The sequence below is a fragment of the Tasmannia lanceolata genome, unplaced genomic scaffold (genome assembly GCF_043159265.1).
Source record: "Tasmannia lanceolata isolate RefF3 unplaced genomic scaffold, GAP_Taslan_0.1 ptg000037l, whole genome shotgun sequence".
NCBI classification, from domain to species: Eukaryota; Viridiplantae; Streptophyta; class Magnoliopsida; order Canellales; family Winteraceae; genus Tasmannia; species Tasmannia lanceolata.
The window spans coordinates 17,449,262-17,461,412 of NW_027518714.1; the positions used below are offsets into that span (position 1 = coordinate 17,449,262).

Consider the following 12,151-nt stretch of genomic DNA (forward strand, 5'->3'; position numbering starts at 1 on the left):
AAAAAATGTCAGCATGGGCCCACATCCCATCCCCTCCGTGAGTCACGTGGTATTATTTCTCTCTTTTGTACGAGTCCCCACCTTGAAGCTTTAGGAGGCTGCTAGACTAGTGGAATCCCAACCGAGTCTTTGTGTCCGAGTCTGAGTCGACTCGGAGTTGCACTGAGGGCAATGCTTGGTACCATGAATAGGAGCAACTAAGAAGTGTAGAACACTGCTACACCGTTATTTCCATAAACCCACCTGAGAGACATTGTGTGAGAAGTGATCAGAATTTTTATGACTCGTTTCTTGACAGCTGAGTTGACTCGTGAAAATAGAGAGTCAAGAAGGCAATTATATGTGGCAAATGTATAGAGGCATTTTCATGGATCCGACAACATCGACACACATTTTTTATCCATGCAACTGTGCGAGACCTCCCAAAGTAAAGTAGACGACCAAAAAGAAGCCCCCTTTACACTTTCTATTGGGAGTCGCATTCGAAATTTTAGTGCAGTCTTGTACTGAAGTAATCTATGGACCCATGACTATATAGGCCAATTTTTACTGTCCAGTATTTTTCAAAAGGTACAGTACGGATTACACCATAAGATCATCCAAACCGTCCATTTGATGGGCCACAACGTGCTTAGGTTGTGCCCAAAAAATCATTTCCATAGGATATTGCATATATGGAAAACTTTTTAAGATTGTGGGGCTAGGAATATCCTATGGAAATGATCTTTTGGGCACAACTAAGTACGTTGTAGACCATTAAATGGACGGTTTGGATCATCTTATGGTGTAAGCGTACAGTACCTTTTGAAAAATACTGAACTCTACGGTTTACACCGTATAATTAGAGACCATAAAATCAATCATGATAGATCTTTGGTTCAATTCTCGAGAAACTATCAAAAGCTAAGTACCAAATAAAGCTAGGAGTGGCAATATAAAAAATATGTAACTGATATGCACTCCATTTAGAGAGCTAGTTGTTTTCAGTAACTAGAGGGAGAGATGGGGGGAGGAGAGGCGACGTTAGAAGATACGCCAACTTGGGTGGTGGCTGCTCTCTGTTCTGTTATTGTAGCCATTTCCCTAGCTGTGGAGCGGCTCATTTATTTTCTGGGAAAGGTCTATCTGATACTCTTTGGTTTGTTCAATTTCTCACTCTAAAGATTAAGCTATTTTATGTGTATGATCATCTTGCAGTATTTGAAAAAGAAGGACAAGAAGCCTCTCCTTGAAGCCTTGGAAAAAGTAAAGGAAGGTCTCTCTCTCTCTCTCTCTCTCTCTCTCTCTCTCTCTCTCTCTCTCTCTCTCTCTCTCTCTCTCATAATCTGCAACTGGTTTTCATTTCATCAAATTCACAAAATTCATCATACATATCTTGGGCTGTGAGGAGTTTAAAAATAAAAAACTAGACCTGACTCGAAAGTTGCTCGGTGAGACACCTCGAACGAGTAATTAATGACCTCAGGTACATTTTTCTATCAATATACTGATATTTTTATAGATAGATCTCTTTATTTCTTATATTGGACACTTAAAGATGCAATATATGCCTATTCGTTTGTTATCTTATATACTAAAGAGGTTATAGGTTCAAAATGTTGACTTGGTGATATAGAGCTCACCCCTAAAAGCTAGCCATTAGAGGAAAGTGCCCATCCCTTATAACCCATCCCAATCCATTTCACTTATCCGATGTGGGATTATTTGCTTTTGTGTGGAACCTCAACAATCCTCCTCCTCGCAGAAGCAACGAGGACAATCTCGCCCCTCCACGCAATAGCAACGTGGGAACCAGGAGATACTACACTGGGGTTTCCGAGATCTTCCCCGAGGGACATTCCCGCCTTCGGAGGCAAACCGGGCTTACCACTCCTTGAGCTATGATACCATTTGTAGAAAATTTAACTGGGTAAAACTCACCCCTAAAAGCTAGCCATTAGAGGGAGAGTGCATCCCCATCCATTTCACTTATCCGATGTGGGATTATTTGCTTTTGTGTAGAACCCCAACACAAAACTTCAAATGTGTTTTGCTTTTTCAAATCTGAGTTTTTTGCCAATCAACTCATTTTACTGCTAGTTGAGTCAACTCGGATGAGTTTCAAGTTGATAATCGGGTTTAAGTATCTTGTTTCCTACCTGAATAGGAAAAGAAATCTCCCTTTATAATTAGCCACCCTAAAAAGTAGGATGGGCTTTTCTTTATAAATAGTACAGATAATCAGATGTAGAATCCCTATTAAGGTGCATTTGTTTAGATTATGACAACCGATTGTGGAGACCCGAACTGATTATTAGACTCAAATTTAGTGCCATTTTCGGTCCAATAATTGATTGGGGACTCCACAATCGTTTGTCATAATCTAAACAAATGGATTTTAATCTATTACCATTCATAATTTTATATGTGGGTAGGAATTAATGATATAAAAACAAGGGAGGCAAGACATGTCTCTTTCTTTTTTCGCAGTCATTTCTAAATTTTCATAACGCCCATGACAATTTTCATAACGCCCATGACACCGCCGATGATGGCTCGCTCGTGTTGGAACCCCGACACTTTCCATGGCACTAGCCGTGCACACCCTAGCCTTGCACACTACCCCTGCTCACTAGTCATGCACAATGAGGAATGATAGAATGAAGGGCGCCCTTGCTAAAACCATTTTCATGGGCGCCCCATTGGTCAGTTTTATCAAAGTGTATATAAGACGGCAGCAAAAAAGTGGATGGCGCAGGAGAAACGGAAACGGCTTTGATGTTTGATGAAACTGGCCAATGGGGGCTCCCTTGAATTTATAGATTTGCTAGCTAGCATCCATCATAGAAGGCATTTCGCAGATGGCCTGTTGCATGTGAGAGCAGCCACCTCGTGAATGAAGACAAAATCTGCTGAAAAGTGAGCCTGTGAGGCTGCTCTCACATCCAATAGGCCCATCAGTGAAATGCCTTTTGCGATGGAGGCTAGCAAATCCCCTTTTTTAAACAGTTTGAAGAGCTGGTCAAACTGGTTTGGACCAAGCTGAAAACCAGTTTAGATTACTATTAATGGTTTTGGATCACCCTATGAAATCGGCCCCACTACCTCATAGGAGGATCCAAACCGTTCATTTGTTGGGCCATAAGGGAAATAGGCTGTATCCCAAAAATCATTTCTATTGGATGATCCTAACCCTCTGATCTGTAAAGGGACTGCACATTACTGAAACCTTTACAGATCAGAGGGTTAGGATCATCTTATGGCAATTATTTACAGCGTACAGCCTATTTATGTTGTGGCCCAACAAATGAATGGTTTGGATCACCGTATGGGGCCCATAGTACCTTTTGAAAAATAAGGGACTTGAATGCCCACGCACAATATAAAATCACATACATCTAGTTCTCTTTATATTGTAGAGATAAGCCCTCTCAAGAAACGAAATTAGAACAGAATTGGATGCTGTGTTTATGCAGAATTGATGCTTCTGGGGTTCATTTCACTTCTTCTGAGTATCCTTCAAAATCCAATAGCTGACATTTGCATCCAGGAGCATTTGATCCGCCACATGCTTCCTTGTAAGAAAGAAACTAAAGAAGCTCAGACTATTCATTTCAGAACTTTCTCCGGAGGAATTCCGGGGAGCGGGAGACGCCTCTTTGCCGGAGGACCACCCAAGAGTCACTGTGGACGGGTACTATTCATGCCAACACTTTGCCTTCCTCATTTTGTGAAAGTTTTTATTTCTATTCTCTAAATGCTAATCAGATGCGCCAACCATGTTATGTGCTCTAATGTGCTGATTGTGAAACTATCTATTACTTCAAAAGCTTAAGCGGATGGAGAAGTTGTTATGAAATCTTTTATGCTTTAACACTCCCCTCACGTGTGGCCTCTTTTTCCAGGGTTGGCCTACATGTAGCACTTGTGGCCCCTCTTTTGGGTTTGGCCAATGCATGTGAATTTTTGCTATCAATGAGGTTTGAACTCAGGACCTTTGGCATGTGAAACTATCCATCACTCCAAAAGCTTAAGCCGATGGAGGTGTTATTAAATCTTTTATACTTACACTGATAATCCCATTTCTAGTGGGCCCGCTAAATCTTCTTGAATTAACTAACCAGATGTGAGAACTTTAGAAGTACAAATGATTAAATAACACCAACTCTAACATCTTAAGCTTTTGGAGTAGTTGGTTGTTTCATGTTGAAGTATAAATGATTAATAACACCAGCTCAAACAGCTTAAGCTTTTGGCATAATTGGTTGCTCCACATGGTATCAATGGTACCAGAGCTATTGCCTCCTAGGTTCAAAACCCAACAACTCCTTGATATTAAAAAAATCTATTTGTACAGCCAACCCAAAAACGAGGGGCACACGTGAGGGGGAGTGTTGAAGTATAAGTGCTTAAATAACAACTCTAACTGCTTAAGCTTTTCGAGTAATTGGTCCTTTCACAAGAACCATTATGAGTGTCAATGGACTTTCTGATGGATCCAAAGGATTCAAACGTTAATGGACAAAATTTGTGCAATGGATCTGAACTGTGACCATTGGATCTATATCTTAAGGTCCACAATTATTTCTGATAGTAACTAGTAACCCAGACAGAGCTTCAAAATCTGATAGTGTCCTAGCCGTTTAAGCCTATTACTGAAGGCGTATTTTCCAGTAAAGTTTCTCTCTCTCTCTCTCTCTCTCTCTCTCTCTCTCTCTCTCAACCCGTGTTTGGATTGCAATAAAAACATTTTTGATGGAAATTTTTTTATCTAGAATATTTTTTTTGAAAGGTAACAATGATTTTATTAGATAACCAATGGATGGTGAGCCCCCAAACCGATTATTTGACTCAAATTACATTAATTTTGAGACCAATAATCAGTATTGGGGCTCACCATCAGTTGTTGTAATCTGAAATGAACAGGCAAATAATGCGATTATGGTTAATTTAGAGGACATCATCATAAATTGATAAGGTTAGTTCAAATTATTATTTTTTCTTGTGTTAAAAATTTAAGAAATTTAAGAAATTTTAGGAATATTTTTTCTTTCATAACTTTTCTGGAAAATTTTTGCAATCCAAACAGAGCCTAAGTCTTAATTGGGGGACAACATAAGTACGACCCAGGAGACTCAGAGAGTCCAAGTCAAAATGGATCTGGACCCTGGTTTAAAGCACTTCATAAAGGATCTGAGCAATATAGGATCCATGAGGACTGTAACTAGGGAATAGGTGGATCCAATTCAAAATGGATCCGTTAATTGCCCTACCATCTTTTTAACAATGGTTCATCCCATCTGAAATTGAAAGTCGTCACTCTGCCATTTTCTCTAGACTGACAATAATCTCAACATGGGTGCTACAAATGGGCTGGGCCAACTGAAGGTCTAATAAGCGCGGCCCGGATTAGGTTGGGTTTTGAACTAGTTCTAGGACTGTATAAAACCGGGCCAAGTTTAGGGCCCGATTGTTACAGCTCGATTTGGCCCAATGGGGTGAACAGGGGCCAGTCCAATTCAAGCTAGACTCTGGACTACAGAAACGTGAATGCTATGCGTTTCAAGTATTGATTTGTTTTACAGGGTAAGGTCCCATTGTTATCTCTTGAAGAACTACATCAACTTCACCTCTTCATCTTTGTACTGGGAATAGTCCATGTGGGTTTCTGCCTTTTCACAGCAATTTTGGGAATGGCAAGGGTAACTGTCCCACCCTGCAACCACTTTTTACTTTTGCATGAATTCACTTATTATTTGCTACTTATCAGTACAACTACTTATGAGAATAAATTTATCCCATGGTTTAGATAAGGCAATGGAAACCTTGGGAGGATTCTATTGCCAAAGGGAAATATGATACAGATAAAGGTAATGCTTTCTGATGCTTTTTTAAGTTACTTATCCTATGTTTAGCCACCAAGAATTTTCAATGAAGATTTGTAACTGTTTTTTTTTTACACTGAGTTACTAAACCCATCTGTCATTTTCCTCTCATTGCCATTTTCCTAACATATAGCAATATATATATATATATATATACATGTGACAGTTTTGAAACCAAGGGTCACCAATGTAGATCAGCATGCTTTTATCAGGGATCATTTTCGGGGTGTTGGGATAGTTTCAGCACTCCTTTGTTGGGTGGTAAGCTATTTCCTCCATGTTTTAAATTTTTTTTTTGCTATTTCTAAAAAATATTTGCATATTTTTAATCTTATATGCAAATGGTTTTCACGATAAATATGATTATTTGCAAGTCATTGTTGTAATAGTTTTGGAGATGAAATGATTAATGGCTTCCAAAGAAGCTTTAACCTTTAATGTCCCAATTGCAAATAACATAACATTCAAATAAATATATTTGCAAATAAGGATCAATTTTGTAGCATCACGACTGGGCCGTTCTGTAACCACACTTTGCGTTCCTAGATTATTAAAGATTTGTCTTTGTTATTCTCCACTGTCTATGATCAAAGGCATCGCATTCTTTCCCTAATGACATTATTTACTTTGTTTTCTTCAGCGTTCTTTCTTCAAACAATTTTATCCATCTTTGAACAAAACAGACTACATCACTTTACGATGGGGCTTCATTATGGTAAGCTCTTGAATTTGAATAGGTATTGTTAAACTCAACTTACATGATTATGTATTATTATTTTTGTTGCCTGCTTTGGCAGTCTGTCTTAAGTGATTTCTTTTGTAGACACATTGCAAGGCAAACCCAAGATTTAATTTTCACAAGTATATGGTGCGAGCCCTTGAAGCTGATTTTAAGAAAGTTGTTGGTATAAGGTATTAATATCTGAGACTGAGAGCACTTGTGTGGTGCTAAAGGTTTTGTTTAGCATGTTCTTGTTAATTTATGTCCAGCCCCTATGCCCTCTAACAGCTCAGTTTCTGATTCTCTTCCACTGCAGTTGGCAACTTTGGATATTTGTGATCATTTTCTTGTTTCTGAATGTTGATGGTAAGATCAATCTCAAGCTACTTCATTGACATAGAAAATTAATGATAAGCTTTTTATTTCTATCTTTCTTGTTGAGATTCAATTTAAAGGTTTTCTGTGTAATGGGTTTGATTTCTTATCTGTATAAAAAGTTCTTGTACTCTACAAATTTTGGTTGCATCCCAAGAGGCCATTAAACTCATGAATTACTATACCCCTACTCTATACCAATGTATAAAGTTCTTGTACTTGGACACCAAATAAGTGGAGCCTGAAAACTGGAAAAATGGTTGTAACTGACAGTAATGCTATTGCTGCAAGCAATATCACTCGTAAGAAATTTCTTATGACACAATAACCTTATTTTAGATCATTCTGAGACAATTGTAAACACAATTTTACACCAGGCATTACAGCATAAATAAATGCTTCTACATTCTTCTAGCAGAATCTTGGTTGTTATTTATACATAAAAACACATCCTAACAAATACTGTTGACATATTGTGTACTGTTTTTTGACACCTATTTCTTTTTTAAGGGCATTTTGACACCTATTTCTAGAATCATCATATGTGTCTTCTCTTTACAATATGAGCAGCTAAGGATCATGCTGTCCAAAATGATGCTAAATGCCTCTAAAATCATATCCTTTTACTTTTTGTGAGGTTTTCCACAGTTCAATGTCTAATCGTTTTGGAATACATCTATGGATTCAAAGTTCAGACTGTTCCTATTCCTTGGTGCAGGTCGGCGTATATATTTTTGGATAGCCTTCATTCCATTGATTGTAAGTATCCCAAACCCCTGAATTATTATCCTTTCCATCTTTGCACACCCTGTGTGATTATAGTGGTTTCTCACACTGCACCTGTGAAGATTTTTTTAATTTGCAGACATCAGATTTAATTTGGCATGAGAAGAAGTGACTCGTGCCAAGTTGATGGAGTAAAATGAGGTAGGGTCAGACCGAAAACAACTTGGGTAGGAACCATGAGGAAAGACTTGAGGGCTAGGAATATAACAGAGAACATGACCTTGGGTAGGATAGAATGGAAGAAATTGATCCATGTAGACGAACCCAACTAGTGTCAGGATTAGACTTAGTCAATTTGAGCCGGGTATATCCTTTCACCTTCTTCATGAAAATTTTCTAAACGATTCATTAGCCGACCCCAATTAGGTTGGGACAAAGGATTACTTGAGTTGAGTTGAGTTGAGTATTCAGGTAGTGTGAATCTGTGCCAGGCTTTAGTCATCAAACTCTGGTGATAGGACATGTTACCAAATGTCATAAAAAGCATGTTACCAGCTGGTTTTTAATATCTGCAAGTTTGCTTGCATCTTTCTAAATTGATGCATTCAGAGCTTGATTATGTAAAATAGAACCAATGGTCTGCTATTTTTCTCTTATATGATTGTGAATTCTCACATTTTGAAGCTACAACAGGTAAAATAACAAAACAATTATTACTAACTAGTCAACTTTAAAAACAATAGTGTGCTTGTAATTTTTCAAATAGATAAACCATCATAACTAATATGAGCAATCTTTACAAACAGAATTGTATATTTTGCAGCTTCTACTTGCAGTGGGTGCTAAGCTGGAACATGTAATTATTCAGTTGGCATACGAGGTCCGTAAAAAACATACAGCCGTAGAGGGCAACTTGGTAGTTCAACCTTCAGATAATCACTTCTGGTTCCACCGGCCAAGGATAATCCTCTACTTGATCCATTTCATTCTCTTTCAAAATGCTTTCGAGATTGCATTCTTCTTATGGATAGTGGTAAGCTAGCACAATTTCTCTGAGGTGTCTGTTCTAAAGCCTTAAGATTAATCAATTGCAGTTCCCCACTGGATTTACTCTTTGATTTGACCTTAATCTCTTTCAATTTGTTTGGTTAGACCTTTGTTATCATGGTCTTGAACTTCCAACTCCATAGTACCTTAAATTGGTTTTTTTTCTATGCATGAGTAAGAACCATGCTGAACAGTGTATCTCTTATGAGCACTTTGGATAACCAACAAAATAAGTTAGCTGCTTGAGAAACAGCATGGTTGGCTTAGAGCTGTTCCTAAATATAATCCCAACATACTAACAAGATTTTTCCTCTACAGTTCATATATGGCTTTGACTCTTGCATTATGGGACACTTTTATTATATCATCACCAGGCTTACAATTGGGTAAATCTCACTTTTTCTCTTCGCATCCATCTCTCAACCAGTCTTTCTCGTCTTAAGAATAAGTATATACATAAGTCCATACCTCCATTTTTACATATGAAGTTTGGTGGTCTACAGGGTGTTTATTCAAATATTCTGCAGCTACAGCACACTACCACTTTATGCCATTGTTACTCAGGTGAGATGCAGATTAACTTTGCCCCTATTTTATTTTTTATAACCAAAGGGTTATATACTGATGGAAGAAATGGTTTTCCAATGAAGATGGGGAGTTCATTCAGTAAGGCCATATTTGAGAAGGATGTGCAAAAGGGCCTAAATCAATGGGTAGAGAGGGGCAAGAAGAAGAAGGGATTTAAAGATGCTAGTTTTCTTTCTCTTCCCTGTGTTGTTAAAAACGAAATGGTATCGAAAGCCACTACTAATAGCCAAGACGGGTTGAATCAAGTTGGATCAGCAGATGGCTCTTCTATTGAGATTCAGTGGCAGAATGCAGGGCAAAAAGAATCTATGATGGAAGAGGGAACTGCTGAGCACATTGATTCGATCGCAGCCTTAAAATGCCCTAAACCTGAAGGCTCATGAACTCTTAAAGTGATGACGAAAATTGTGTGCATAAAACTGCATTAGAGAGAGATTTGCATTTGAAATTTCTCCTACAAAATAGTTATATGTATGTTCATATTTCTCTAAATTTGTGTTTGCATTTCATGGTGGAATTGAAATTGCACTGTATCATCTTGAAAGCAATGGTGTTTTTCAGATTGTGAGAATACTAGAGACAGTTTGGAATGATTATACAGATTTTAGAGAGAATTTTGTTTAAATGGGTTATGGAGTAATTAACTTCAATGGATCAAGTCTTAGCCTTTCAAAATTCTATAAATTTCTACACGTAGGATTAGGAGGAAATTGTAGAGATTTATGATCTAAAAGCAATCTAAACCATGGGAAAATAGTAGTAAGTGGTAATCACCCAAAGAAAACGTAAGATTTACGTGGTTTATCTCAGAGACCTACAACCCAAGGCAAGTCAGAAAAAAGTTACACTACGTGCTGGAACAAAGAAGAATGCAACTATTTCGCCTCGATCAATTTAAAACAAAATCAATCAATATTAAATCCTTCGTCTAAATCTTCTCTCAAGCCTCTCACACTGCCTCCCATTTTTCACCTGCAAGTGCACTCTGTCCTTTTCTCTACCAACTTAGGAAACCCCATGTTCTCGTGTTCTATGACTCTTTCCTTTTACAACTAATAGTTAGGAATCCTTGCTATTTTAGGACTCCAAACCTGCCCCACCTAACACCCTCATGTATTAGGAGTCACCCCTTGTCTAGGAGTCTACAACCATGATCGAAGATATGGCTGAAAATAGTCATATCTCAACAACCTCCACTTTGGGTCATTTGCTGCCACTTGAAGATCAACATACTATGCACTCTCAAGAACATAGCTCCGCACCACATGCACATGGTGTTGGTGCAAATAGGGGAAAACTATAAAATGAACAACTGCAAAATATAATTTTAGAGAAAGATGGAAAGATCAAACCAAATATAGATGATCCTCAATATATGTAGAGTTGCTATACGTTCTCGAATGCTTCGCTTAAGACGTTATTCGGCCCTATTCCGGTGCAAGGATTTGACGACCGAACCGGCTCCAGGAACAACAACTAAGTGTTGGTGTGCACCTACCAAACACTTTGAAGGCAAAGCTTCGAGTCTCTCTAGTTAAGCAAATCGGGCTCTACAAAAACACTTTGAGGCTTCATGTGAAGATCTTAATCTCACAACAAAATATGGGACACACCCTTGGTTGGCTTTCCTTTTCACACACCACAACAATGGTGTAGAACCTTTTCCTTCTCTCTTTTTTCTCTTATTAGAAGCTAGCCAAGAGTCTCTTCATTCTTATGGAATCACCCTTAATGAGAGAACTAAAGGCATTCAACTAAAAGGAGAAAATCAAAGAGCCACCATAAATGGAATACAAAGAGTCACCAAGAAAGGCCCACTCTTTTGTCCTTTTGTGCATGACTTTTGGAGACCAAGGAATATGAAAAGCCACCTTAAAGCCTTAGCCCAATTATGGAATATTTGAAACTTAGATTTGATGGAATATTTGAAACTTAGATTTTTTTTTTTTAATAAAATCCAACAATCCCCACAAGTTTCAAATCATTCACAAACTCAGAGTGCGAGGGCTCTAGGAGTATGCCAGCTCCATAGAAGACACATAATCTCCACCCTAACATAGGTGTGTCCTTTAGTGTTTTCCTGTCAAACACCCCGTACCCGAAGTACTTCGGACCACATTAAGGCTTAACAACCAACCTCTTTACCATGACAGGTTTCTGTGTGGGCTCTAGCAATCATTTAGATTACATAGGAGATGGCTAACCTCCACCCGCACATAGGTGAGTTCCTCAGAGTATCCACAATACTCAGGACTCATTAAGGCATTAAAGCCAACCTCAACTCATTCATGTTTCTGTATGGGCTCTAGCAGTCTTGCCTACTCAGACCACATAAGAGGTGATATGCCTCTACCCATACATAGGTGAGTCCCTCAGGGCACCTGTCATGCATCCCACACACAAAGTGCTTTGGGCTCATTAAGGCATACATCCATCATCTACTCCGACAGGTTAAGTGCACTAACACAGGAATGGTCTCAAACAATTTATACTAAAGTGCACCAAAACAAATCCATTCATATTTCATTCTTTGAACCATGAACTATATTTGATGGTAGACTAAGCTATGAACCACTAATATAGTTTAATGGTAGATACAAATATAAATAGATTATCTAGGCAAGAGACCCATTCCGACAAGAGAATATTTCTGCAACAAATGCAATGAGACCCTTGTGCAACACATGCACTTAGTCCTTTATGCAACAAACGCAAGCAATCATGAATCAGTCTACCTGTGTTTTATTCTTTGAACCATGAATGACAAAGTTAGGTAGACAAGTCTTTGAACCATAAATGTCATTACAATGGTAGATATAAACACAAAAGA

General features: G+C 38.3%; 1 protein-coding gene across 3 annotated transcripts; it reads left to right on the forward strand.

Annotated features, from left to right (window-relative positions):
* The first annotated feature begins 887 nt into the window (after positions 1-887).
* Positions 888-9,946, forward strand: LOC143860745 (MLO-like protein 1). 3 transcript variants are annotated; one of them, XM_077371558.1, is made up of 14 exons: positions 888-1,119; positions 1,198-1,255; positions 3,456-3,673; positions 5,565-5,681; positions 5,789-5,849; positions 6,031-6,125; positions 6,505-6,579; positions 6,688-6,776; positions 6,902-6,951; positions 7,679-7,719; positions 8,510-8,719; positions 9,052-9,119; positions 9,237-9,297; positions 9,384-9,946. In XM_077371558.1, the coding sequence occupies exons 1-14, from the start codon at positions 1,003-1,005 to the stop codon at positions 9,702-9,704; spliced, it is 1,581 nt and encodes a 526-aa protein (XP_077227673.1). In that variant the 5' UTR covers positions 888-1,002; the 3' UTR covers positions 9,705-9,946. The 3 variants fall into 3 exon arrangements, with proteins under 3 accessions (XP_077227673.1, XP_077227674.1, XP_077227675.1); XM_077371559.1 differs by lacking the exons at positions 6,902-6,951; positions 7,679-7,719 and having other exon boundaries at positions 6,688-6,769; positions 8,523-8,719; XM_077371560.1 differs by lacking the exons at positions 5,565-5,681; positions 5,789-5,849; positions 6,031-6,125.
* Positions 9,947-12,151: the final 2,205 nt, after the last annotated feature.

Coding starts and splice junctions, on each gene's coding strand:
- LOC143860745 (XM_077371558.1), top strand. CDS start 1,003: ATGGGGGGAGGAGAGGCGACGTTAGAAGATACGCCAACTTGGGTGGTG. Junction 1,256..3,455: donor CTTGGAAAAAGTAAAGGAAG/GTCTCTCTCTCT, acceptor GTGTTTATGCAG/AATTGATGCTTCTGGGGTTC. Junction 5,850..6,030: donor GAAATATGATACAGATAAAG/GTAATGCTTTCT, acceptor TACATGTGACAG/TTTTGAAACCAAGGGTCACC.